This window comes from Agelaius phoeniceus, chromosome 1 (assembly GCF_051311805.1).
Source record: "Agelaius phoeniceus isolate bAgePho1 chromosome 1, bAgePho1.hap1, whole genome shotgun sequence".
In the NCBI taxonomy this organism is placed as follows: Eukaryota; Metazoa; Chordata; class Aves; order Passeriformes; family Icteridae; genus Agelaius; species Agelaius phoeniceus.
Genome location: NC_135265.1, coordinates 84,678,874 through 84,705,544, shown reverse-complemented (window position 1 = coordinate 84,705,544; position 26,671 = coordinate 84,678,874). Strand labels below are relative to the sequence as shown.

General features: G+C 39.3%; 1 protein-coding gene across 2 annotated transcripts in view; it reads left to right on the top strand.

Moving 5' to 3' along the window:
- The window catches only part of GRB10 (growth factor receptor bound protein 10), a 145,471-nt gene extending 127,390 nt beyond the window's left edge, over nucleotides 1-18,081 (top strand). For both annotated transcript variants that reach the window (XM_077182658.1, XM_077182655.1), the window contains 10 exons: nucleotides 1,849-1,923; nucleotides 4,983-5,120; nucleotides 5,648-5,758; nucleotides 6,970-7,068; nucleotides 8,497-8,574; nucleotides 9,232-9,348; nucleotides 10,220-10,286; nucleotides 11,265-11,352; nucleotides 14,040-14,133; nucleotides 14,965-18,081. In XM_077182658.1, coding sequence (XP_077038773.1) covers nucleotides 1,849-1,923; nucleotides 4,983-5,120; nucleotides 5,648-5,758; nucleotides 6,970-7,068; nucleotides 8,497-8,574; nucleotides 9,232-9,348; nucleotides 10,220-10,286; nucleotides 11,265-11,352; nucleotides 14,040-14,133; nucleotides 14,965-15,111 — 1,014 coding nt within the window. In that variant the 3' untranslated portion in view covers nucleotides 15,112-18,081. The remainder of the gene's footprint in view (nucleotides 1-1,848; nucleotides 1,924-4,982; nucleotides 5,121-5,647; nucleotides 5,759-6,969; nucleotides 7,069-8,496; nucleotides 8,575-9,231; nucleotides 9,349-10,219; nucleotides 10,287-11,264; nucleotides 11,353-14,039; nucleotides 14,134-14,964) is intronic.
- Nucleotides 18,082-26,671: the final 8,590 nt, after the last annotated feature.

The window sequence follows — 26,671 nt, the reverse complement described above, 5'->3', positions numbered from 1 at the left end:
CCTAGCCTAAAAACCTCAAATGTTTTCAAAATGTTGTTTCAAAATGTCTGTAGTTACATTGGAGAGTGACCAAGACAGGGGAATTTTCATTAGTTCAAGAAAAACAATCAGAAGCGCAATTTACTCATTATCACCAAAGTTCCTTGATTCAAAGCAAATTGATCACATAATAAGCAGTATCCAAACCTTTTCATTTCTGACTGTAATAGTTAATAAAACAGCAAACCCATCTGGGTGACCCCTAAAGCACTTACTCCATACAAGGAATTTCCAGTTTATCGTTACATGTACCGAACATTGTTTCACCTATGGCTGTGCTTTACTGGTGTGCCCTGCCACATTTACTGATCACCGTAGCTTGTCCTCTCTATATCCCTGGTATACCCATGCTTGAAAACTCCTGCATGCCATACCTATTCCTGGATTTCTAAGATCCTTTGAATGTTGTAATTTTGAGCTGGTTACTGTGTAACTGCTCATCTGAGGAAGACTTTTTCACATTTTATCCAAACAATTATGTTGGAGCAGACTGTTGTCATGAACCAATGTCAGCTGGTGCAACCCCATTGAGATAGCTGAGGAAGGGTAATCCAGAGGTGATTAGGTAAGAACAGATTTTGGGTCAGTCAGGCATCTGTGGTGTGAGAAGGAAAAAAGATACACAAGGTCATATTTAAACTCATTGCTGAAGTAACTGCGGGTGATAAGTTCATTCCTTTGCTCATAGATGCAAGTGCACAGTTGCTGCATCTTCACACATGTGCTTGCATGTACATTTGTCATCTGCTGGTGCTTGTTTCAGAGTCTGTGCCTTGACTTACTCTGTGAAACGTTTCTGTACATGGAGTGTTCCTAGTTTTTCACTTCTGTTGATCTCACCATCTGATAAGCCATGAACATCTGAGCGTTGTACAGAAGTTTTGGTATCATAGGAGCTAGAGCATTAGTTTCATGTGGTATATTTTAATTAATAACAGAGCATGGGAGTAAAACCCAGAATGCTTGGCATTCAGTCCCAGGCTCCTGCAATCACAGAATAAATCATTCTTGTGGTGTAAGAATGCGAAGGCTCCCTATCCGTTGCATTAGCTGTTGCCATATGGCACTATTTCTACTCAAGAGAATCTGGTAAATGTTAGCTTTCATAACTTATTGTGCAACTTACCTGGCAGAAGGGTGATCCCTCCTCAGCCCTTCTCTTTATGCCCTAAAGACTAAAATTTATATTGCCAGAAGAGTGACAAATGTTCTAAACTGGAAATGTTTTTGTTGTGATTCATCTTGTTATAATCAGTCATTGTTTTATTTCAGGCATTTCTGGATGTCTCCATGCTTCAAATAATGTTTAAAAACTTCAAGAAAGATTTCCTGTCATTGCTGTGTATAGTAAATTCAGTGTACCAAATTATACAGGAATTTTAAAACATAGCAGATTAAAGGGGAACTGGAGGAATAAATCTGAAGTCAAGTCATTGGTGCAATAAGCAAGGAGTCACTGCATACTCAGCTTGCAGGACCATTCATCCTTATCTTGCCAAGAAAGTAGAGGCTGTTAGAGATCCCCAAAAGTCCTCGCTGGAAGAGGAAGTGAGAGGAAAATGCACTTAGGAAATGCTGCATATCAGATATTTTAAAAACTCACAGTCTGTCTGCATGGGCATCTGGTGAGCAGAAGGAGGGGAAGAACTGCACTTGAAAAGCCCTAGTATTACTTTCTGTGTCAGGGGATCTCCGAATTGATTTAATAGTGATAGTTCCAAAAAATTAATGACTGGAAGAAAATGTCACTAGTTCTCTGTAAGTGTTTAAATATAATGTGATTTCCAATTGTCTTCTTTTTGTGTCTAGAATTTCTTTCCCGAACAAATGGTTGCCTGGTGCCAGCAAACAAATGGCAGTATCCCACAGTCACAACTTTTGCAGGTACTGTAAATTATCTGTATGGACAAAGAAGGTGGAGGGGAAGGGGTTGAGAGGCAGTCAGGAAGGAAGAGAATTCAAAGGTGTGGAAAATAGTCAGAGAAAGACCAGTATAGTGAAATAGCATATGGGGCTAATGTTGAAAATACCTGACAAAGATCTTAACCAGTGGCATTGAGGTGTAAATTGTAAACACAAAGTATTCATAACTATGGTCATACATATTTGTTCCATTAATACTCAGCTTACTCTGTGGGTATCTGGTTTAGCCACCTGTTGTTACTCGCAAATAGGCTTGGCAGGAATACTTCTAGAAAAACAGATATACCTTTTATAAAAGGCAGAACAGAAGTACTCTTCTGTACTCCACATCATAGCACAGGAGAAAGTGTAAAAATGCAAGTGGATATTAGAAGATGAGTTTGAGATTATTTTGCTTTTGCTTTTTGTGTCCCATGTTTGTGCCTGGCAAGAATTAACAATAAGGACCAACTTCCCCATGGTTCAGCCAACTAGCTGCTCTTTTGTATAGAAAAATAATGCCCTAAGAAGTAAGTGCAAGTAGGAATTTGTACATAGTATTTGCAGAGTAGTCCCATTTAAAGCTCCCCAGGTTAAATTGCAGGGGTGTGTTCCTTATGCATGTGTGTTGGTAGAGTTGTGGAATCTGTGTGCTGGTGGTGGCATGTGCACTCCACTTGTGCTGAAGTTCTGGTGTCACTCTACAGTTTCTTGTTTGCTCATAAAGGAATGGTGCATAGTTGGTTGGCCTTCAAGGATGGTGCTGGAGAGTGGGCTACCCCTCTGACCAGTAACTGATTCACTTAAATCTCTCAATTTTTAGCACTCCAATCTAAGTCCCATAGTCTATAAATCCTTTTCACTTCACTTGTTTTCTCAACCTCTGGACATTCAACTCCAGAGCAAAATTAAAACACAATTTATTAAAGAAATACTGTACTAAGAACATATGACCATGATGCCTGGAGGACAGTATCATGATTAACAGGCAAATTATAAAGCAGAAGCACAAATATATGAAGAATATAAGCATATGAGTAACTGATTTTAGCTTGATTTCTGTCATTTTGCAAATATACACTGACTCTCTGTTAAGACAAGTTTTCACTGACTTTTGATCCAGTGCATTCATTCTGTCCCATAACATGCCAAAGTCCATTAAAATCTGCTTCCACATTCACTGAGAAGAATTTAAAATATAGCATCCTCTTACATCTGGGAAACGATCAAACAAAAAAAATCAAGCCAATTTCTGAAATTATAAATGAAAGTCATGTGCAGTGAGGTTGTAATCAGGAACCAAAACTGGCATGGACTGGCATTGCCATAGACTGGTATGGCAATGGTAGGAAGAGAGGTCTTCACACCTTGGACCCTTCTTCCTGTAATTAAAATGGAGAATTGAATTTACTAGTTAATACAAGCAGCAGGACTCCCAAAAAGAGCAAGATGTCCTTGAAGATGGAAAAGTTTTGAGGGTAATTCAAGTGGTAGCAAAAGGAAAACCTTAGAGCCTCGTGAGGTATGAGTTTGCTTCTGGGAAGGCACAGGAAGGTACAGTCCTGAAGAAGCAAAAGTCTTGGAGGTTAACAACTCCAGAGGGTGGGGGAAAGAAGGTGAGCATATTCCCTTTAGTTCATTGTTTACCCATAAAAAACTATTTTTGTTAAAATTTTTATATTAAGTACTTCTTTTGAGAAACACACAACCATTTTTCAGAATTTCAATGGCAGTTATAATTTATTCAAGGTAAACCTCCTGCAGCCTAGTAGTCATTAAGCATGTTGCATCTGAGGCCCCCTTAGACACTGACCCATTTCGCTAGTTTAAATTATACGCATGACATGAAGAATATTAAATATCACCTCATTATATCATATACTTCATTAAGAGCTAGTATTTTTAGTCATGACAATAGCATTAAAATCAGTGGGATCTGTTTTCCCTAGTCTTGACCTGGCTATAACATGCAAAAAAGCTTGCCATCTTAGTTTACTTTTGTTTTAACTGACTGGACAAAAAGAATCTGTTCTCCTTTTGGTCTTTCCCTTTCACAGCTGACCAGTGTATTCATAGTACAGACAGCAAGAAAATTGATTGTTCTTTCCCATTCTGTTAGATGAGATGAGGAGGAGCACTGGAAAAAAAATTAGGGTTTAATGGACGTAAGAATTCTGACACAGGACGCTGGTTTTGGTTTTGTTTCCTATGGGCAATGTCCATACCAAAACATAACTTCGAAGAATTGCTGAGATATCTAGGCTAACCAGGTTTATGCATTTTTCTTCATACTTATTGAATTTATTAATTTGGTATTTAACCTAATGATCGAGCCCTCTGTCATTTAAAAACCTGGCCTGTTGTAATAAGGGAGCAATCCATCAGTTCTCCTACCATAATTAATTCTTCCTTCCTGTGATATATCACAAATCAAATTATTTTGTATATGGTTCCTCTACTTATGTCAAGAAGTTAAATGCTTTTCAATCCTGAGGTCTGGTATAATTGCTCGCACTTATTTGACTGCTCTACATTTCATTTTCAGTTAAATACTCTGTTGTCTGTTATACCTCTTGTCTTGGGACAGCTTGAAATCCCTAAATAGGCTCTTCCTTTCAAAAAGTTGAGGATAAAGATGGAGATTTTGGCCAATGTTTCCAAGCTAGGCAATTTGCCAAAATTGCTGAGACAAGGTATTATTTTAAGAATTAATAAGCTTACTTTCTCTCCCTTCAGGCCAGGTGCAAGATGAATGGGAATACAGAGAAACAGTAGCTTTTTTGAGATTTAAGTCTTGATGCAGGGAATAGGAAGGTGTCAGTTGCAGGAGGAGATGGCCAACTAGACACAATGGAGGAGCAGGAATATACATTTTGGTTGTAAATCAGATTAAACATCTAGGTCAGTTTAAGCCTAGTGGGAAACTGCACCTCAAGTCAACAAAGTGATTTGCCATTTCATTCTTCGTTCTGCAAATACAGCGACAATTTTACAATTCATCCATAGGATACAATGTTCATGTACATTTTCCTCTCCAACAGAACTTTTTAAACTCCAGTAGCTGCCCTGAAATTCAAGGTTTCTTGCATGTGAAAGAGCTGGGTAGGAAATCATGGAAGAAACTGTTTATGTGTTTGAGGAGATCAGGACTTTATTGTTCTACAAAAGGAACTTCAAAGGTAAGATTAAAAAAGAAGTTGCACAGTACTAGCATGTGAAAACATTTTCTGCTTTTACAGTGGGTATTTTTTGCTGTTTTTTAAAAATCTCCACACAGTGTTCCCATTTTTTGTTCCACAGAAAAAGATGAGTAAGGCATGATCAAATGACAGTTGAGCCCTGGGCTCTCAATGCATAAACACAGCCACAGAGTTTCATTATAAAATAAAACCAAACCAGCCAGGCAACATCATTGTGGCCACTAAAGTTGTGCTAACCTTTAGATTTCTCTGGACCAATGTAATAGGCCAGGCCATTTTTAATGTGGGGGGTTTGCATAAGTATTTTGTGAGCTTCCTGTACCAAGCACTTTCTGCTGGTAGGCTGGTATTTCAGGGGTGTGTGCCATGGCCACTTGAGGCTGCCTGGGAGAGGAGCAGTGTTCATGCACTGCCCTCTGTTGGAGGCTGAGCTTGAGAGACTACAGAGCTTGCACATCTTCCAAAACCTTTCACTTAACCTGTGCTAAATCATGTTACTTCCCCAGGAACCAAGACATTTGCAATTGTTGGCTGACCTAGAAGACAGCAATATCTTCTCGTTGATAGCAGGCAAGAAGTTGTACAATGCCCCTGCAGAGTATGGATTTTGTATAAAGGTAAATCTTCTCACTGAGTTCTTCCAAAGTTCCAGACGGTGTTGGTAGCTCAGAGTCACCCCAACCCCCAGCTAAATGGGATTTGTATGTAAAACTCTGCAAGCCTTTTCTGTCATAAGGACTTGATCTTTAACATCTTTCGTTTGGCAGGCATGTCCTGTGAATCTTGTCATCATTTTTTGTGACACTTTTAACACTTTATCTGGTGCTCCTTTGGTTTGGGAAATTTTTGTGCAAGAGCAGCTCAGAGCTGAAGTGTGGTGTGCTTGTGCGATGGCCTTGGTTCACCTCACAGATAAAAGCTTTTTCCAAGTTCACTAATCAAACAGAAAAGTTTCTTTGGACAGTAAGCACCAAAACCATATAGCAGCAAAGGATCAAGCTCTGATAGGGTGCAATTTTTATCATTATTGTGGGCCAGAAGTTTGCCTTTATTTAAAGAGGAAGAGTGTCTTGGAAACATGAATGTAGGAATAACCATTTGCCTTTGAAGATTTTTAAAACTGTTGTGCTGAAAGATTCATTTGGAAGGTATTTCAAAGGTTTGAAAGATGTAATTTTCTGAGAAGAAAATAAGGCTGGGAGCTGGTTTTATGACAGTAGTGAAGTAGTCTCCTTCCTAGCAGCCATTCCAGAGCTAGACAGCAAGAGTTTGTATCAAAGAGACTGGATGCAGGACACATCCTGAACTGATGGAAGCAAACTTTCAGTTACCCTCAGTTTTGGAAACTTTCGTCCTTCATTTCAAAATGGAGGTGTATAAAACTTCTCACAGATTTGAAAACAAAACAACAACAACAGCACCAAAAAAACAGGAAAAAACCCTCCAACTACCAAACCCAATAAAACTAAGTGCCTGGGTCTGGTTCTAGCATGGCCTGAGTACCTTGTTCCTATAAACTGCTAGGACTGCAGGTTATTTCAAACCATAGAATCATACAAAACCCTGAGTTGGAGGCGACCTACAAGGATCAATGACCTCAGCTTCTGAAAGTCAGGAGGCACCAACATTTGATCTTGCTGGACCCAGCTGAAAAAGTGATTTCCTTCAGAGCATGCTCAGCCTCTCCTGAGCTTTAAATTCAGTGTGGTGGGAGCTTTTTCTGGCTAGTTCTTTGGACTAATACTGTACCTGCCTCTACCCTGCTTACAGTGATTCTAATTGTTGGTTTTCTCATGAATGTATCTGACTTCCCTCTAATGCTTTAAAGCCAAACAGAGTGAGAAATGAAACTAAGGAACTGCGGTTGTTGTGTGCTGAAGACGAGCAAAGCAGGACGTGCTGGATGACTGCCTTTCGACTCCTCAAGGTACCTGATCTCTCCTACTTTTGCAAAACTGCACCTACAGTAAAGTGGCATTTGTTATTTTGTTAATGAGAAGTTACCTATATGTTCTTTAATATCATCTGCTCCAAAACAATATGAATAAGAGCAAAAAGCCAAGCAGACCTGTCCCACCTAAGAATTTAAGCATGGGACTAAGATCTATTCCTTCACATATTAATCAAATATAGTTTTAGTTTGGGATCCAAATTTGAGATATGAGAATGAATTAAAAAACCTGCTTAACAAGATATTTTCAAGTTACCATAAAGCTAAAGAAACTGTTTTCATAATGGTAAGTGGTTCTCTTTACCAGAACAGCATTTCTTTAGCATTTTTTTCCATTTTTTCCATTTTCTATTAGAAGAAGTAACAAAAATAAGTAACCATATATCTGGGTAAAAGTTACTCATATCTGAGAGCACACAATGAAACTTCTTGATAATATGATAGGAGGCTTCACTGCTTTTTGAAACAAAATCAGGATGGAGGGAACTGAGGAGAAAGCTGACTATTTGGTGTCCTTTGAAGGAGAGAACTTCCTGATTTTCATAGGAAAATGTGCATAAATTCTGGTTTGGTTCTAAGTCTTTTTCTGAATGTGCTGCTTTGAAAACTGCTGTGTTTTTCTCTCTACCTTACTATGTCCCGTGTACTTAAAAAAAATGACTTTGTTTTTAAGACACAGAAAAAATGATTAAAGGTGTATAGTCAGCGAAAATTAAGGCTTTGCCCCAAGGCTGTGTCCATAATGCTTGTTTTTATTCAGCATCTCATTTAGCTTTCCATAGTCCTCTATTACCCTGTTTGGAAATTGTATAAACTGTTCCAGTTAGAACATTCAGTAAGCAATGTTGCTCTCCTTCAGCACTGTGCCTTTAGGGAAGGCACTGAGTAGCTGTTTACCTATCCTAGCTACAAGTGTTGCTAAAATTCATCATGTTCAACCAAGGGCATGACTGGAATTCAATCACCTTATTTTTTTTAAGATGGGAAAAGTACAAAGTGATAGTGAAATTTTTTGAAAGAGCTAGTGAATTAGAAAGGTTCTTATTTTTTATCATTATGAAAACTGAGTTTGAATGTCTTGTGCAGAATTTCTTTAAGTTCTAGAGGGTAAAAAGAAGGGAATTAATATGTGTGTTCTGATCTCAACTGAAAGCTTGTGTTCTACAAAGAAAACATGATCATAGCTGAGAGTTGCAAAAATAACCCATGTATATCACTCAAGCTTGTATTTTTTTAAATAAAACTTTCTGTGCATATTTACTCTTTGCCACCTGCCAATCACTATTACTCAATACAATGTCTTTGGGGCCTTGGTCCAGTGTAAAAGTGATATTAAGAAATCACTACAGTTTTTTTCCTAGGGCATATATTTGAATAATACTGTCCTTGTGTTTCTGTTGGCAGTATGGAATGCTACTGTATCAGAATTACAGAATTCCCCAGCAGCGAAAAGCCATGCTTCCACACTTTTCCACTCCAGTAGTAAGTGATGAACTTTACCTCACTGATGTATGATGTTGGAAAAGATACATTTGCTTTTGCATTTTAAAAGTGGAAAATTTTACACTAAGAAATGTAAATTCAGCATTGTGTAGCAAATCAACGTAAAGTTCATGTTCTGCATGAGTACAGTTTTTGTGGTTGGCTCTCCATTATATTAGGCTTACATGATCCACATGATTGAAAAATCTTGGCTACGTCACGCTCTTTGAGATGTACGGCACAGAGAGACATCTGGCTGTCTCTGCAGAAGCCAGCTTAGGTCTGGCAAAACTAACACGTAGATTTCCTAAAATATGTTGGGCCAAGAGCTGACTGTTAACTACCTAAAAGGGAAGATCCTATATTTGGATCCCAACTGGCCCTGAAAATGACTGGAATATAGTAATAGGGCAAGTGGGCAACTTGAGCAAACAGATTTTATTCTGAGCCTTTGAATCTCTCACTCCCCTACAGTCAAAAAAACATCTATTTTTGTGTCTGTGAATCTTTTGAAAGGAGAAAAAAGTGAGATGTATTTTCTGTGCTGTTGAAGGAGGACTTTGGACAGTCTTCTGAAACCAAAACAGTTTGAAGTGAAACTCTCAAGCTGGTTTTCCCTTTCCCTGTTTTTTGAAATAAGTGAAAATTCCTTTTCAGAGAAGTGTATCTGAAAACTCACTAGTAGCAATGGATTTTTCGGGGCAAATAGGAAGAGTTATTGAAAATCCTGCTGAAGCACAGAGTGCTGCCTTGGAAGAAGGACATGCTTGGAGGGTAGCTATCTTCTCTTCTTTTCTATTTTTGCAATCAGTAAGTGTCTGTTGAGAGCCAAAACACAGAGTGTGCTATGATGTTAGTGCAGTGCTGGTCACAGTATAGCTTAGCTCCGACCTGCAGCAATCACACTGCAAGCATGCAGATCTGAAAGTCAATATCCATCTTTAGCAAAACTGTCACATTCACAACAACCTTCTACCACTGCTTCTCTGTCCCCCTAGTGTCCAGAGGAAAGTTGAGGGGGAAAGCAGACCCACCAGAACTTTACTGCCAGTTTGCAAAACCAGTCTCTGAGGAGGAATATGTCAAATTAAATGCTTCCCCACATGGAAGAGGCTGGGGCTCTGACTAATGGCTTGCTCCCAGTAAGTTTAATTGCAGAATATACAAGAGGCAGGACCTCTTGCAATGAAAACTGATGTAACTTGTTTATAGTGTCTTGTGGACAGACAGCTGCAGTACAAGTTTTCCCACATGCTCGTCTTTTAGGGTAAAGGAGTCATTACTGAAGCATTAGCTGGTGCTTTATGTACGGGAGGGAAATACTGCTTGATTTACTGAGTGCCTGGTGTTTTGCCTGAGCAGAAACATATCAGTCTTTTCTTTTTTTCTGTCTTTTTTTTCCTTTTTTTTTTTTTTTTAAGATACTGAGCTTTCATCATTAACATCTGGCTCGTGTTTTAAGCCAACTGAAATGAGCTGCTGCTTGTAGATTAGCCCCCTTCAAAGTTGCATTTCTTTTTCTCATCCTTGCATTAAATCTGCCCAGCCCCCAGTTTCCTGTAAATTTAATCTATATTGCATGTGCACTAATTCTCTTCTTCCAAGACATTAGTGTGGATTTAACGGTAATTCATTTTCTCTATAGAAACGTAGCACAAGAATGAACATCTTGGGTAGCCAAAGTCCACTCCATCCTTCCACACTGAGTACAGGTAAATTCTGATGGTTTGTAACCATAGTATCAGAGGTCTCTGTGGGTAAAGAACAGGTACATTTCATATAGACATAGAGTGTAGCCATGTAGTAGAATGCCTTGATGTCAAATACAATCCTTATCAGTAGCTCCTGTGTCATTAACATGCCTACCCATACAGACACCACAGAAGGAACTTGTTTCCCTTGATGGCCCACTCAAGCTTTACTTTAGGACTAGTCTTTTGAAACTCTTATTTTGTAAAAATAGACGCTCCATAAGTATTTCCATTTAAAAGAATCCAGCAGTTGATTTGCTGTTTTGGACAAGGAAAGTCAGTGAGTGATCTTTTACTCTTTAAAGAGTAGAAATGAGAGTTTTCAAAACAGAATTTGTTCCATAATAATTGAAAAATGTAAAATATGCAAGTCCTCAACATTTCTTTGAAACTGTAAATTTATTAAAACAACAGGAAATTTCATATTAATATCCTAGCCTTCTTGGAGGAAACACAGATATTTTCTATTGCTATTCTGTTAACAGAATTTTAAAATACCATTTGAAGAACAAAACAATAAAGATAAACATATTGGGGGCTAACTTGACTCTTGAAAGCACCATCTAAAGTGCATTTCTCTATCTGATATTTAGAGGGACTTGTTTCTAACTCATTAGCTTATACATTGAGTCTTAAGGAATGTTAATCCCAGTACATTCAAGCTATGAGAAGGCAGTATTATAAGAGACTTCTCTTTTTTACCTAATTGTATATCTGAAAATTGGAAAATACATGGAGATATGATGCCTCTCTACTTGGTATATTAAGTAGATGCATTTTTTTATATTGATTCTCTTTTATATAGGTTGATGGAAGATACTTTATATTCTGTAAGAGATCTATACCCACTTTTAAAATGTTTAAATAATTAGTATGTGGTAAAATGGTTGCATGTGTAATTGTTTTTAACCATCCTCTCCTTTTTCCTCTCACCTCCAGTTATTCATAGGACACAGCACTGGTTTCACGGAAGAATCTCTAGAGAAGAATCTCACAGGATTATTAAGCAACAAGGGCTTGTAGATGGGTAGGTATTCTTGTTGCTCAGTATTTATGATCTGACAGTAAACTTTACAGATGAGAGCACAACTTTTGCTGTAATAATCTACAGGTTTATGAGCATTTCTGAGTAACCTGATTGTTGAGTAGTCCCGTTATAACCTGCCTGGATTCCAAAAAGTCAGAGTGTGTGCTTGTAGGAGTAGATCCTAACTTTTAATTTGAAAAGTAAAATCTTATAATACACTTAATTGTCTTTCTTTTTTTCCAGCAGAGATAGTCAAGTTTTAGATGATGTTAGAATTTGAATACGGTTAATACTTGTAATATGCATTGAGGAGATATTTTTCAGGCAAAGCTGTACCTAACCATTTGCCAACAAATTTATAATCAGCCATCCGTGCTCTTCTGCATGAATCAGAGGAGCTAATGGTGCTTGCTCACTATTTCTATTCTAGAGCAAAGAAATTAAAGTACCTGTTCCAGCACTCTCTTAAATGTCTGTGGTTGTTATTTAAGTATCTTCTGAGCATCTGTTTTCCTTATTTATATGGAGTTATGGTTATTGAAGGGAAGTTGCTTGAGCTGCATTCAGCATTGATTTGTAGGATGGGAAAGGCATGGCTGCCTTTGGTTCACTGTCTTCATTCCTCTCAGGGTTAAGGTAGAAACATTCATGTTGGCTTCACAGGAGACAGTGAAGTTCAAACTTTTCTTCAGCATTTTCTGATTCAGAAGCAACACTAATCTTTCTGAAGACTAAAATACATTAGGGAAGTAGAAATTGGTAGTGCATATATATACATATATATATATATATAAAATTCATCAAGCAGCGTTGGCTTATTTTTGGGGAGTTTTTTCCAGTCTAGGGCTAGACAGGGGCTTTTAGCTAAGTAGGTTCAACAGAAAAGAGAAGCTGAGAAAGCAAAGGAGCACTGCTGACTTTTTGTGTTTCTGGTTTTCTCACAATACAATCTTGGGCTCATTTTGTCTTGTTGCCTTAGGAATCTGGTGGCCCATCCTTCTTGAGGAATTCATAAATGTGTTCATGTGTTTGATGCTGTGTTAAATTTGTGCCTAATCAGCTTACTTACTGTGGAATGTAAAAATTGGTTAGTTTAGCCATAGTAAGGTCCACCAGCAGTGACAAAAGAACCAGATTACCTATGTGCTCTGAGATACAAGGATCATGATTTTCAGGGGAGAAAACTCTTGCCTATGTTTTCCTGCTCTGTGTGTTCTTGAACAAAAGAAGGTAGAAAGTTAACAGTCTCCTGATGGTTCATGGAAGAGGCTCAACACTGTATACAAGCAACTGATGCTACTATGTTGGATATCTCTGGAAGTTCTTGCTGAGGATGCATCTCTCTTGGTAGCCACTGTTTGTGTTGAACCTGGTTGCTTGCCAGAGGTTGAGTAAACAGTTGCAGCATCAGTTGTGCAGACCTTTGCTTTGTGCCACCAGCTTACCATGCATGATGTGAAACAGCTAGATGAAATATAATTGAGATACCTGCATGAACTGCAGCAACCACAGGGCAGGCTCTTTCTCCCTCACAGGGATGCTAATTTATAAAGGCTTTTGTCCCTTTTCCACACATTTGGTCTTCCTAGGATTACAATGGAATGTTCAAATACCATGCATGGTTTCTGAGAGTGGCAAGACATGCCTGTCCCTGACTACTGAAGTCACTCTGGTTATGATGGTGCATTTTTCTGGTACTGACATTTCTCAATCAGTTCTGAGGAGCTGGAGTAAAATCTTTTGGGTTCTTAAGACTACAAGCAGTTCTTTCAACTGCACCTTGGAAAAGTGTGTTCCTTGCTTAGTGGTCAGCAATTAAGAGGCCTGCTCCAGTCCTGTGCTCAGCCATCTCTAAAATCCACTTGTGCTTTGTGCTATAAGCCTTCTGCAAAGGTATATTCTTCTTTCCTGTGGCATGGAGAGGATCTGCTTCCTTAGTTCATAAATATCAAGGGGAGGAAACAGAGGGGTTTTTATTTAGCTTTTTTCCTCCTCTTCCCATTATGGATGTTAAATAAAGTCCATTTAGGGTAGGACTTCAGTTTTGTGGATTAACTTAAAAGTGACAGCTACATGGTGTATGATGTTGGTAGCTGTACACCTTATGTACATTTTTTTCCACATGCTGAGGGGAAAATACTGTGACTGTTCTAGAGGAAAAATCAGTGTGTGTTTTCCCCATCTTGATAATTTGGAAGTTACTTAACTGGTAAATAATTTTAAGAAAGTATTGTGCTATTTCTGTGCAATTGCAGCCATTTAACCAACACATAATTTTGTTGACACTGGATTTCTGCAAACTGATGCAAGATATTGTAGTGGGAACAGATTCCCATATATTACTTTCTCATCTACAGAAATTCAGGTTTTCTCTAGAATTAAATGATAACATTTTCTTCATAAGAGTACAAATCATTAATAGAAAGCTGAGTTAGAGGGAATCTTAAAAAAAGCCTCATAAGTACCTTCTTAGGGGAAGAAGTACCATCATGTATCTTGCACTTCTTGTTTCTTCATCTGTCAATATTGCATAGCCATGGTAGAAAGTAAATTGCCAGTTACAAAATCACCTCTTAATGCAACTAAAGAAGAATTCGGCAGTGGCACAATATTACTTAGTGGTTCTGATTATTTAAGAACAAACAGATGGGGATATTCAATTTGTTCTTAAAAATGTTCTCTCCTAGATTATTTCTTCTCCGGGACAGCCAAAGCAATCCAAAGGCATTTGTACTTACGTTATGCCATCATCAAAAAATAAAGCATTTTCAAATCTTGCCGGTAAGTAGATTATTTTTGATACTGATAAAAAACCCCAAAATTTTAAACCATTAAGCTTTTGCCAACATCTCAAGAGATCTCTTATTAATTACTGATGTAATTAACAAGGATGTTTCCATTAGCAAATACATGAACAGATATTCTTTAGAATATTCTTTAATCAGTCAAATGTCTGCTTAAAATTATTGGTTAGCATTTCTGGAAAACTGTTGTAAGTCACTGCATTACACAAGTCTGTGTAATGCACAGAACTTGTTCTCTGTGACTGTCAGAGACAACAGCAGTTGTTGTCTCCCTTCTCACTTTAACAAACATAGAATAACTTCAGGAAACTTTAAAAAGTTTTATTCTGGAGGTTATCCAATCATGTTGAGCTTCAAATAACATTACACAGAGATGTTGGAAAACAATTTGATTTTTATCTTGATCCAAAAAAGCATGAAAAATTTAGGATTATGTAGAACTTTTTATTGTTCCAAACCCTCCTCTGTTGTTTAGCTGGCCAATTTTACAAAAAGCTAACAAATCCTTTTGGGGTATTTTTGTTTTATCTAATGAATGCCAGTGACATCTGTACAACTTTCAATTACTGTGCCCACAAGTTTTCACTTTCATAAACAAAATGTTACAAGTTGGGTTAAGGTATGTTTTTTCTAGCCCTGTGCATGGTTTCATACAGAACTGCAGGCACTGGGTTGTTTATGCAACCAGGCGCCAACCGAGTGCCCATCATTTATTTATGTCACACACTGGTGGTACTCTCTTAAGTTTTTCCACTTGTGTATCTCTTCATGTGCAGCCTAACTTGAAAAGGATGTTTTGTTTTCCTAGTGTGAAGATGATGGCCAGATATTTTTCAGTCTGGATGATGGGAACACCAAATTCAGTGATCTAATCCAGCTTGTTGAATTCTATCAACTAAACAAAGGAGTCTTGCCCTGCAAACTCAAACACCACTGCATCCGAGTGGCCTTATGACCTCAAATCTGACTCTCGCTGAAGACTGGATTTGATAGAAGAGTAATTGTAAGAGAAGGTTGACACTGGGGAATTGGCAGATTTGTAAGTTGGTTAAAAAAATAAATATTATGCACCTTGGGACTCTGAAAGGGATGGATTCGACAGGTGCCAACAGACCAAGATTGCTGGTTTGTCTAACACCTAAGAGTGATTGCTGCTGAGTGTCCCAGCATCCCAAAAATGGGGGGAGGGTCTGTAAAACAATGAGTAAATTTGAAACAAAACTGGAAACTATCTTGGCTGGGCCACTTAACAGGAACAAGTGTGAAGAGAAATATTTGAAAAGAACTCTTGCCCTGGAATAATCTTGACAATTAAGACTAGTGTGTTTACTTTTTGTATTGATCACTTTTTTTGCACTCCTACTTTGTTTCGGATATTGTATGCAGCCTATATTAGGAGCTGATGTGGCTTTTAAAATTCATGCAGGAGTTGGGTATTAATCTGCACCCTAAAATGTATGGAATGCTTCAGCCTAAAAGGATCTAGAAGAAAATCAAGAAGTGTGTGTGTGCGCGCGCGTATGTCTCAGTACTTCTCTGGAGACCTGAGGTTCAATGATCTGCCGGTGTCTTTGAAGAAGCAATGAGGATACAATTCTAAAAGAACATACCACCAATATACGTACTCTTAAAACTGTTGACTTGTAGCATTATGGCTGTAGTATGTTGATGGCATATTAGTGGCATCCAGTCATGCAGAGACTGTATTAGATTCTATGCACAAATTTTTATTATTGGAGTGGTGGTTTGTTTTTTACAGCCTTTTGACTGTTTTCCTGAGGAAACTTACTGTTACTAAATAGAGTAGGACTGAATGACTACACTTGTATTTGAACCACCATTTTTTGTGAGAAGATTCTTCTGCAGGTAGTCTTAGTATGACAAAATAAAAAAAAAAATTAAAACCAGTGTTTTTAGCTTTATAGCTCCTTGAATTTTCAGACTGTTTCAAAGAGCTCTTTCAATATAGTAAAGCTACAGTGACAATGCTCTCCTGGGGATAGGGCATAAGAAGAACTGAACCCTTCTGCTTCTTGTAGGGTCATGAAAGTTTACATGGTGAGAAGGAACATGCTGGGAATAGAAACAGATTTGATTGTGAAGTAACTGCTGGCAATATCATCCATTGAGGTAACTGGTGATCCCTGTGTCATGTGTGCTACTGCACACCAGTACCTGTGGCAGACAAGCATGTATCTTGCTCTGGTGCTGGTTTATCATCAGAACTACTTTATTGTTAATGTTTAAATGAATTCTTTAATGTTTACTCAATAACTCTTTCTGATGATAAATCAGTATTAAAGTCAGACAAGTCCCACCTTGATCCTGCAGTTGCAACCAACCATTCCTTCAGCAACTGTCTGAACTGAAATAACTTCCCAGTGCTTGGTGCCATTAGCCACAGTGAGAATTATTCCACCCTGGGAACTTGCAGAGTGTAGTGCAGAACGGAGCATTTGTAAAATGGTAAATTATCTACACAGGCTAGTTAATCCTTAATATTTGCCACTGGGTTTGAAATCCTAGCCATCTGAAAGGGTAAAGAAGGAAAACCAATCCTACACTTTTAGGTCTTCATGTAGTGTTAAGAATAGCTTAAGACAAACCATAACCTGCCTGAGTCGTCCATATCAGCTTAAACTATGTCAATGGTATAGAAACACTGTATTTTAGTTTACAGAACACATTTAGTATTTTTTTCCATTTAATGTCTAGATACTAAAAATGAAGAAACTTGATTTTGTTTTTAGTAGAAGCCGTTTTTGTTTTGTTTTGTTTTGTTTTGCTTTTTTTAATTGTACATAGTGAAATGAGTGTTCCTGCTTTCTAGACAATGTATTTTAAAACCTTGAAATTAAGCTAACTTAAGTCTGACTTCACTTTGCATGCTTCTATTTGGCCCCTATTAGGAGAAAAAAGATACTTGTATTGACTACATTACCAGTTTAATAAGACCATTTATGCTGTAGTTTTAAGTTTTTCTGTTTACATAGCTTAGTGACAACCATGCATTTTTCCCAGTAGGCAGATAGTATTTGCAGTGTTTCATATTTATAAAAAAAAAAAACTTTGCATCTTATTTAAATTGAGAATAAAAGTTTGACTATGAACCATGATTTTTGTATGTAGATGGTTGACTTAGTATTTTGTACTCTTCCCAGCTAAAGTGAGCTGTTTTGAGAAAGTGACCACCTTCAAAGTGGCAACAATCTTACTTAAGCAGATCACTGCTTTGTCTTCTTTCTGCTGGAAAACAGTCAATGCCACCTTAGTTTTCCAACAGATTCAGCTGGCTGCCAGCTCAGAATACCAAGGACTGAAGGACATTTGACTCTTATTTTTGTATTTAAATGACATGAATGTAAAGGGGATGCTCAGGGTTGTTTTGGAGCCTGTTGAATTTTTATCTTTTTGCCTGTGATTTTATTTTCTAAATAAATACTTCATGTAGCAATCTTGAATATGTTGAGAAGGAAAATGCCAAACCATTTTGGTAATGAGGTTACTAGTTAAGTTATGTTACGATAGGTGTTAAAGTACAAAAAACTTTTTATTTGTTAATTAATCTTGAAGAAACACGTGCCTCAGTTTAGATGTTTTGTCTTATCTTTTCTGCACTAAATACCTGACAGTTTGACCAATCAATGCACCTTTCCAGTGGCAAGACTTGCTTATCGTAAATTATATTGTCACAATGCAAGATTTAGTGACTGTAAAATGGAATAAAGTTTAAAGTTTCAGGGAATGCAAAAGGTATTAACTTAAGAGACAAAACCTTTATTCAATATGCTTTGCTTCATACTGTAAATAGCTTTTTGGCTTGTGAACCTAATTGTAATCTTTCAGGTATTTTTGTACAAATAAGGGACTGATATTCTGTTTCTTGTAATTAGAAATAAACGTTAATACAATGCTATTCATTTTATATTGGAATGAATGTCGTCCTTTGGATATATCAGTACACTGTGTATCTCTTGCCTGAATGCAGCTAAATTGAGTAGGTCATGTTAAACAGCTTTTAAGAAGTGTGAAGAGGAAAGCACAATCCCCAAGATACCTTTATTCTGGCTGTTGTCTTTAAGCTTCCTATTAGGATAGACTGAATTTTATTTAGCAAACAACTTGTTCACTCCTTTTGTTTGAGAAAAAATACTGGGATTATTTTGCTATGATATTTACAGTATTCATTTGGGAAGGCTGCTAGAATCATATCAGAAGAACACACTATGACCAACTTTCAGGTCATAAAGTTATAACTCATTGAAAATGCACACTCTGCATAAAACACTTTATTGGCCTGATAGCTGTTGGATCAGAAAACGTTTCAATAGTACTTCCAGAAAGCAATTATTTATCCCTGTAGTCCTTGTATTTCAGTGGTCTATCAGAATTTGGGTGGAAAAGCACCATCTGCACAAAACACATCTTTACTTAAAAGTTCCAGGGGGGGTGGAGGGTTTGGTGGTTCTTCTGGCAGGTAGAAAAACAGAAGGTTGAGAATATTTCACTTTTATATTTTTGGACACAATCCTTTCCTGTTTCCTTTTTGTTAATTCATAGAAGCCATCAAATGCATTCTACTCTGACTTCTGCATGCTATGTCTCCATGTGATTTCTCCCTATTGCACTACAGCATGAGTTAATTCATATGTTAGCATGATGAAATTCATTCATCAGCACACAGAGGCAGAGTACTTCCTTTTGATTTTGATATTCCTCAAGTTTTTTTCTATCTGGACATGCATGTTACAGTGCTTAGAATTCTCTATCCTGCATGCAGTAACTTACTTTTCTCACTAAGTTTAAGGGGACTGCAGATGCCTATTTCCTGCTTGGCTAGAGGAGGCCATACTAATATTGAAACTGACTCCCACTATGATCATTAAAAGTCACAGACATTAATTCTACACAAACCTGTTTAAAAAAAACTCCGAACAAATGAAGAATAAAAATCAAAACCAAAACCCCACCTTGCTTTACTGTATATATTGCATTTGGAACAGACAAGAAGATGGCATTAAAAAAGGCAACACGGTAAAAAGATTTCAGCCTGCCCCATGGCAAGGTAGTGCTGCCAGCATGTTTGTCCAAACTGCCCACCTCTGTGGCAGATACAAAAAGATACCGGTGAAATCTGGCCCTTGGCATTAGCAGGGGGTACTTGGGCTATCAGAACATCACCAGTACAAAATTAGTCTGGGCCAGAAGTGGGTCTGTGGTACAGATGTAATTACTTGCCTGATAGGTTTGTACTTCCTTTCATTAGTTGCAGAACAACAGACATGATCAGACATCTGATCCCACATTAAGCATTCTAGCATGAAGTTCACCAGGCAAAACAGCTTAAATGCATTTGGGCCTGTAAATAAATTCCTATCAGACTCATGTTTTACAGCATGCAGCTGCAGGATTTTCATCCTGATACAAAGAAGCCTTAAATTAGGATTCCTTTAACACTTCAGTCTGTACCTGCAAAACCAGATGAGAAAAACATCACCAGATGAGCCACTTCCCTTCAAGTTGAACTTTTGGTCTTAGTTATTGCTAATTTAGTAATGCTTTAATCTGGTTTGTCAGTGTCCAGTCTGTAGACTGCTTTGTGTCTCAGACATTGTTTTTCTGACATCTTGGAAACTTCAGTAACAATGTCAGCAGATGGAAAGAAAAGATACCTTCCTCTGTAATATCCATGCTGCCTTCATTTGGGTTGCTTCTGCATCCTAAATCTTAAGTCTTCCTTCCTTAACTTGAAGCACAATTTAATTAGTATTTGAAAACCCAACATAACCACAACTATGTCCAAGGCCTATATGATTTTCATTAGATATTGTGATTAGGCACATCTGAGACTTGAAAATGAACTTGTTTGTGTAACACACATTGCAAACCCTTAGCCCAAAGACAATTCTGCTCTAATTGCTTATCATTTTGCACAGATACCAGCAGATGTTTTAGCAAGAAACACAGGTTCACACAGGACACTGTGTGATTAACAGGGTCCTACAACACTTGCTAGTTTCCCAGGTTTGTTATGCTTTTCTATAATCAGGTGTTTTTCATCCCTTGCCTGCAAGATCCTGGTGCCACAACTTGGGAATAGGAACATGCAATCACAAACAGCTGCTGGCTCTGAGCAAAAATACAGCCTGGCTTTATGAGCCCTGAATTTCAGCTTGGCTGTCTCAGAGGTACAACTCCTGAGAGCTCAGAAGAGAGACAGGGAAGGAAGTGGAAGGGAGAAAAGAATTACTCTTGGGTAGTATTGTCCAAGGGCTGGTTTGGGTGTGACTAGGAAGAAGACAGTGTTGTGATGCCCTGAGTGCTGCACACCACTCCCTAAGAGTCAGTTTCCCCTCTTCTTCCCCAAACTCGTGAAGACACTTCTACATAGAAACTCCCATCGTATCTGCCCTTTGAAACACATTCTCCAGAGGCATTAGGACTGGCATCTTCCATTACCAAGGAGAGAAACAGCTGTGGAATTGGTGTTCTCTACAACCTGCCCGTTCTCCAAAACAGCCTGTCCAGCTGCCATTAGAAGAAAGAAAGGTGAGAGTTTGGTACTATGGTACTGCTAAAAAAGATGATGATTAAAGCAAATGGCTAAGCACAGTCCTGAAAGTGTACAATATCATTGCTCCACAAAAAAGCCTTAGGCACATCCCATCTTTAAATAATTTAATTATTTATACCTTTTCATTATTCGATTTCTTTCATAATACTTTGCTGCTGAATTTGTGCATGATAAAAATGTGCTCTGTGTCACTCTTACCAACTCCTAGTTTTCAAAAGGTTGCTGTAGCACGCTCAGAATCAAAAACAAATACAGGAACAAGCCAAGCTGTGAGGATTAGAGCTTCCTGAAACGTAACTCCACAACACATCTAGTTATTTAAGAATGTAAATTGGTAATTATAGAATTGGTGTATAGAACACTTATTTGGGGTTTTTTTCACTAGATAGTAAGGTTTGGGAAAACAGCTAGCTGAACAAGGGTGAAAGTCATTGAAGGCTCACAAAGTTTGCCTCAAAATACTTAAAATCAATTGCTGGAACAAGCATTTGACCTGCTCTAGAAAACAGAGTGCTTCAGAGAAGTGCATGTACCTGGGAAGGGATTGCATCCTCTCTCCCTAAAAGTGTAAGAGAGCAGGAACTCCAATGACAGCAGAAAAGGAGACTTAGGATGCAGTACAAATGGAAGACCAAACAAGAAGGTCAGAAGAACAATCAAATATATAATAAAACAGTTCAATGAGCTATTATAATAGATTTATAGATAAACATAGGCAGCTGAGCAGAAACAAAACAATTACGGTATTTTTTGATACACAAGTGATCTGAAGTATGCAGAGGACCAGTTCAGGAAAAACAGAAATATTTCTTCATAAACTACTCATGTAATCTCTTGTATTGTCCACCACAAAATGTAGCACGTGGCAAAAGTTCACATGGCTTCACAAAGGGCTTCTATCACATCATGACAGAGAAAACTCAGCTGATGCATAATAACTACAAAAATCTTTTTCTCTGGAAGTCCATCGGTCATATGTCACCAAGTGCCAGGAGCAATCTGCAGGAGAAGAATCATTAATTGACAGCACATATACAAGTACATCTTCCCTGCATGTCTACAACTAAGACAGAGATAGAGAGGTAGGTAGAGATACTTTTTATCTGATCCAGTTATGTGCCCACATGAGGGCTGGCTCATACAGAAGGTAGCAACTCAAGGTAGCACTTAAGACCTGAGGAACAACCAAGAAAACCTGCTCTACAGTCACCTGGAGGCTGCCTTTAGGGAAACAGCCCTGTAAGTATTGAATTTTCTTCCTACCACCCCACCCCAGGAAGTGATGCCTGCAACAGCTTTCCTGTCCTCGTGTACCTTCCCCTGCTCCAGCCTGCCACTGGCAGGGTTTGCTGCAGGTGTGGGGGCTCCCACAGCAGAGCTGAGTCCATCAGGGCTCTGAAGTTGTTCAAGAGTAGTGTCTGGCTTCATTCAGCCTCAAAGCTGGGTCACAGTTGACAGGGACTGAGCTTTTGAGGTGACTGAGCATTAAACAGAGAATAGGTGCTACTCCCTTTCAAGTCAGAAATTACTATACTAAAAGTTGCATATAAATCGGTATCTTTGGGCATTTTTATTCAGCAGTGCACAGGGACGTGTTGTAAAGGGTTCTCCTGGGGTACAACACAGGTTTTCCTTACACCATTGACATCTGGGGAACAGAAAGGGGCATGCACCTGCTCAAGCCAGGTGATTTTTCTTACTGAAAGCTATGGTGGAGCTGGAGGGAGAGTGCTGTGCTGGGGTAGGCAGGCCAGGAGGGGGGGGCACATTGGGAGCTGCTGAGGCTCTCCCAAGCCAGTCACTGTTGCTCAGGCAGAGAGAGAATGGAAAGAGTAAATCACAGAATTTTTAGGGTTGGAAGAGATCTCTGGGGATCATCCAGTCCGACACGCATGCTATGGCACAGTCACCTAGACCAGGCTACACACAAACATGTCCAGCTGGGTTTTGATTGTCTCAACACAGAGACTCCATGACCTCTCTGGACAGCCTTTTCCACCCTCAACGTAAAGAAGTTTTTCTTTATGTTGACGTGGAACTTGTGTTTTAGTTTATGGCCATTGCTCCTCATCCTGACTCCGGGCACCACTGAAAAGTCTGGCACCAGTGCCTTGATACCCACCTTTGAAGCATTTCTGTGCATTGATGAGATCAAATGCTGGTGCCAGCCCGGTTCCATCCCGCCCTGGAGGATCCTGCTGTCTCTCAGCAGCAGGTGTCAGAGGTGCCTGGGCTCTATCCTGCACCAGTGAGGGGCTCACCCGGGCCGGCCCCGGGCAGCTGCTGCCCTGCAAGGGGCCCGGAGGGGCTGCGGACCGCCTCTGACAAACAGGAGCTAGGCACAATGGAACCCCATTTTGCTGATTTCTACTCTCCGATTCTGACCAGTCTAAATCCTGGAGAGAGTCCCATCAGCGCGGGCAGCTGAAGCAGAGCCCGGGCTGTGCAGCCCCGAAGCTGGAGCAGGCCGGGCCGGCGAGGCCGCGGGCACAGCGGGCTCCCGTCCCTGCCCCAGGCCGGCAGAGGGCGCGCAGCCCGGGCCTCCCCTACACGAGGGTTCTCCCTTGGTAGGGGCTCCTTTGTTTTATGGCAGCAGCCCTGGCCTCGTCTCCTGTGAAACCGCTGTAAAACAGCTCCAAGCCCGACCAGGGTGCCTCCGGCGGTGCGGCTGCTGCAAATGGCACCGCTGGCGCCCGGCTGGCATCGGCGCCCGCCCCGTCCCTGCCAAGAGCAGCGTGTCCCGGTTTGGGCATGTGAAAAACGCCAATCACTTGTTTTCAAAATTTTAAAAGTTTAATAGTAATAAAATGGTTATAAAAATAGTAATACAATTAGAGTAATAATAATTTGGACAATTTGAATTAGGACAATATGAGGCAATGGAAACAAAGAGTTACGGACGTCCAGGTACCTTTTACTGGGCAGCACGAGCCCGAAAAAGGACACCCGTTAACAAAGGATTAACACTTAAAAACAATAGCCAGTTGCATATTCATACACTTCATACATGATGCATAAATTCCATTCAAATACAGGATTCTGTCTGGTCATCGTCAACTTCTTCCTCTGAATCCTAACAGCGCCTTCGAGGCAGGAAGAAGTTTGTTTCTTCTGATAAGAGGACAATAAATTCTTTTTCTCTGAAAGATTTAGGTGTCCTGTGGCTGCTATCTCGTTGCAAGTCCTTTCTTTAAAAAAAGTATCCTACATAGCATAGTTTCTATTTTAACAATTTTTATAACATAAAACTATATTTAACACACTACTTAAGAAAATCAACACATCATTACTTTCTAACACAACACATATAATATTCATTTTAATATTTGCAAAAAGCCAGTCATAAAATACGCATTTTTCACAGGGACATGAGGGTTTGGCCCTCCTGGCAGGGCCCCTGAGGCACCAGCAGCCACTGCCCCAGGAGTTCTGGCTTTGGGTTTCCCGAATTGTCCCACTGCCTTGCTCGTGTGACTCGCCAGATGTGTCCGTGGCGTGGACACATCCTCCTCGGCGGAACCCCAGCAGAGGCAGGATGTGCTGGAGCTGCTGCTTGCTGCGTCCCATGTCTCATTGGATTTTTCACCCAAGGCTCTGTGAATAAGTGAGAAATCCCACGTCCCTCCTATCGCAATGGCTGCAAATTGTGGCTGGATGAGCCCACAGGTTTTCTGGTTTCCCTGTGCTGAGAAAGCTGACACAGGGGCATTTCTGGTTAATGGTTAACACAGGAGTGCAGGGTGAAGCCACGATAGTTGCTGGAAAAGCCATAGAAATTTATTGAGATTAAAATTCCTTAGCCACTTCTGGTGACCTCTTCTTCACAGGGCGACTTTGAACTACAGGGAGCTAACTGTGGGGAACTAAAAACAATACCTGTTTCCAAGATACCTGGAAAAGGAGTGAAATCCCCAAAAAGGTAAGGATAAATGCGGTAATTTCTGAAAGTGAAGCTACCTCTGGGCTTTCACCAAATAATCTGATCCAACAAACCCACGTAATTTGTAAGGTATTAAACTAGTCAGTGTTTAGAAGCACAGAATATTGTGCTAAATGTAAATATTTTAATTGATATGTGCTTAAGCTAGTTTTGGTGAAAGAGTCAGGAGTTCATGAAGTATTTTGAAATCAAAGCTTTGCAATTCTCAACATTTTTAAGAGAACCTCTTCTTAACTGCTGCTAAAAGTTGAGTTGACGGCATTGCTGCTTAAGGGAAGCAGACTGGAGGGATGGCAGTACTAGATGGTGGTGTACTGGGCAGTCTTGGAGCTGGATACCAGCTGACAAGGAAGTTTTATTAATCTTTTCAAATTTTGTCAAAAAGATTTCTTGCTTGTTTGAAAATTTTGTGCTCCTAGTCCTTGAGCTTGGTTTTGTTTGTAAACCTGTCACATGAGATGTATTGTCCTGTAGAGATCCTCTTTATGGCTCAGGGACTGAAGTGATCTTCATATGTTGACATTCCAATTTTATCTGGGGCTAAATGTGAAACAGCAAGAATTATTATAGAATTGCTGGGATTCAAAGAGTAAGAAGATGCTGAAATTGGGAAAGGTGAAATAAAGTGATAATCACTATTTACATTACAGAAATTTACTGCTTATGCCAATGGTAAAGAAGAGGGGAAAAAAGGCTACTATAATGGAAAGTCAGTGAAAACCAGATTTGCAGTGTACCTGTGATACATGCTGAAAGGTTTCCTTGGGTGAGTGATGCCTCAAGGAACAGCATCCTGGAATTTTGATGTTCAAAATGTGCATCCCCCACCATCCACACAAAGTGAGAAAACTGGAATTTCTTGCTAAAATTGCTAAAGGTTGTTTAAAGTCGTAAGAGAGTTTCTTTGGCCAATTGATACACATCAGTGGGAAATTTCTGTGTATGTTTCTTATTCTGTTCTTTCCATTATGCCGTGTCCAGTTCTGGGCCCCTCAGTTTAGGAAGGATGTTGAGGTGCTCGAATGTGTCCAGAGGAGGGCAACAAGGCTGGTGAAGGGCCTGGAATACAAGCCCTTTGAAGAATGGCTGAAGGAGCTGAGGTGGTTTAGCCTGGAAGAAAGGAGCCTCAGGGGAGACCTTATCACTCCCTACAACTTCCTGGAAAGGAGTTTGGAACCAGGTGGGGTTTGGTCTCTTCTCACAGGCAACAGCTGACAGAACAAGAGGCCACAGTCTTAAGCTGTGCTTGGGGAAGTTTAGGTTAGACATCAGGAAAAAATTCTTCACTGAAAGAGTGATTGGGCACTGGAATCATCTGCCCAGTGAGGTGGTGGAGTCACCATCCCTTGATGTGTTAAAAAAAAAGACTGGATGTGGCACTTAGTGCCATGGTTTAGTTGATGAGGAGGTGTTAGGTCATAGGTTGGACTCGATGATCTCAAAGGTCTTTTCCAACTTAGTTCACTCTGATCCTATGAAGAACTGCTCACCTCATTCTTCTGAGTCACAAAAAATGTATATTTTTTCAATCACAGATAATATATTGTGTAATCAGAAAAATACATGGCCAACAGTATTTCATTATTTCTTCATGAAAGAAACAAGTTCAACCTATATAGCAAACACAATTTACTTCCAGCATATCCCAATCCAAATCCTGTTACTCACCTCAACTCTCTGTTGCCTCTGCATGTCCACAATCCTCCAGTGTTCCTCTAATGAGTCTCCCCATTAAGCCAGCTCATGCTGATTGTATTTTTTTCTCCTAGCAGTGATATTTTTCCTGTAGAAAATTGTGAAATGAAACACCTATTTTGTTGTACATTTTTCACCTCTCTTGAGTCTGTGTGGATTGTATGGCTATCTATTCAAAACCAAATGAATAAACGAGAGAAAAAATACTATGGCAAACAGTCATTTCTTGGAAAATACATTGGGATTTTAGTTTTACGCTCTTTGTCAGAGAGCTGGCAAGAGCATTGTATGCTTAAAAGTTGCTCT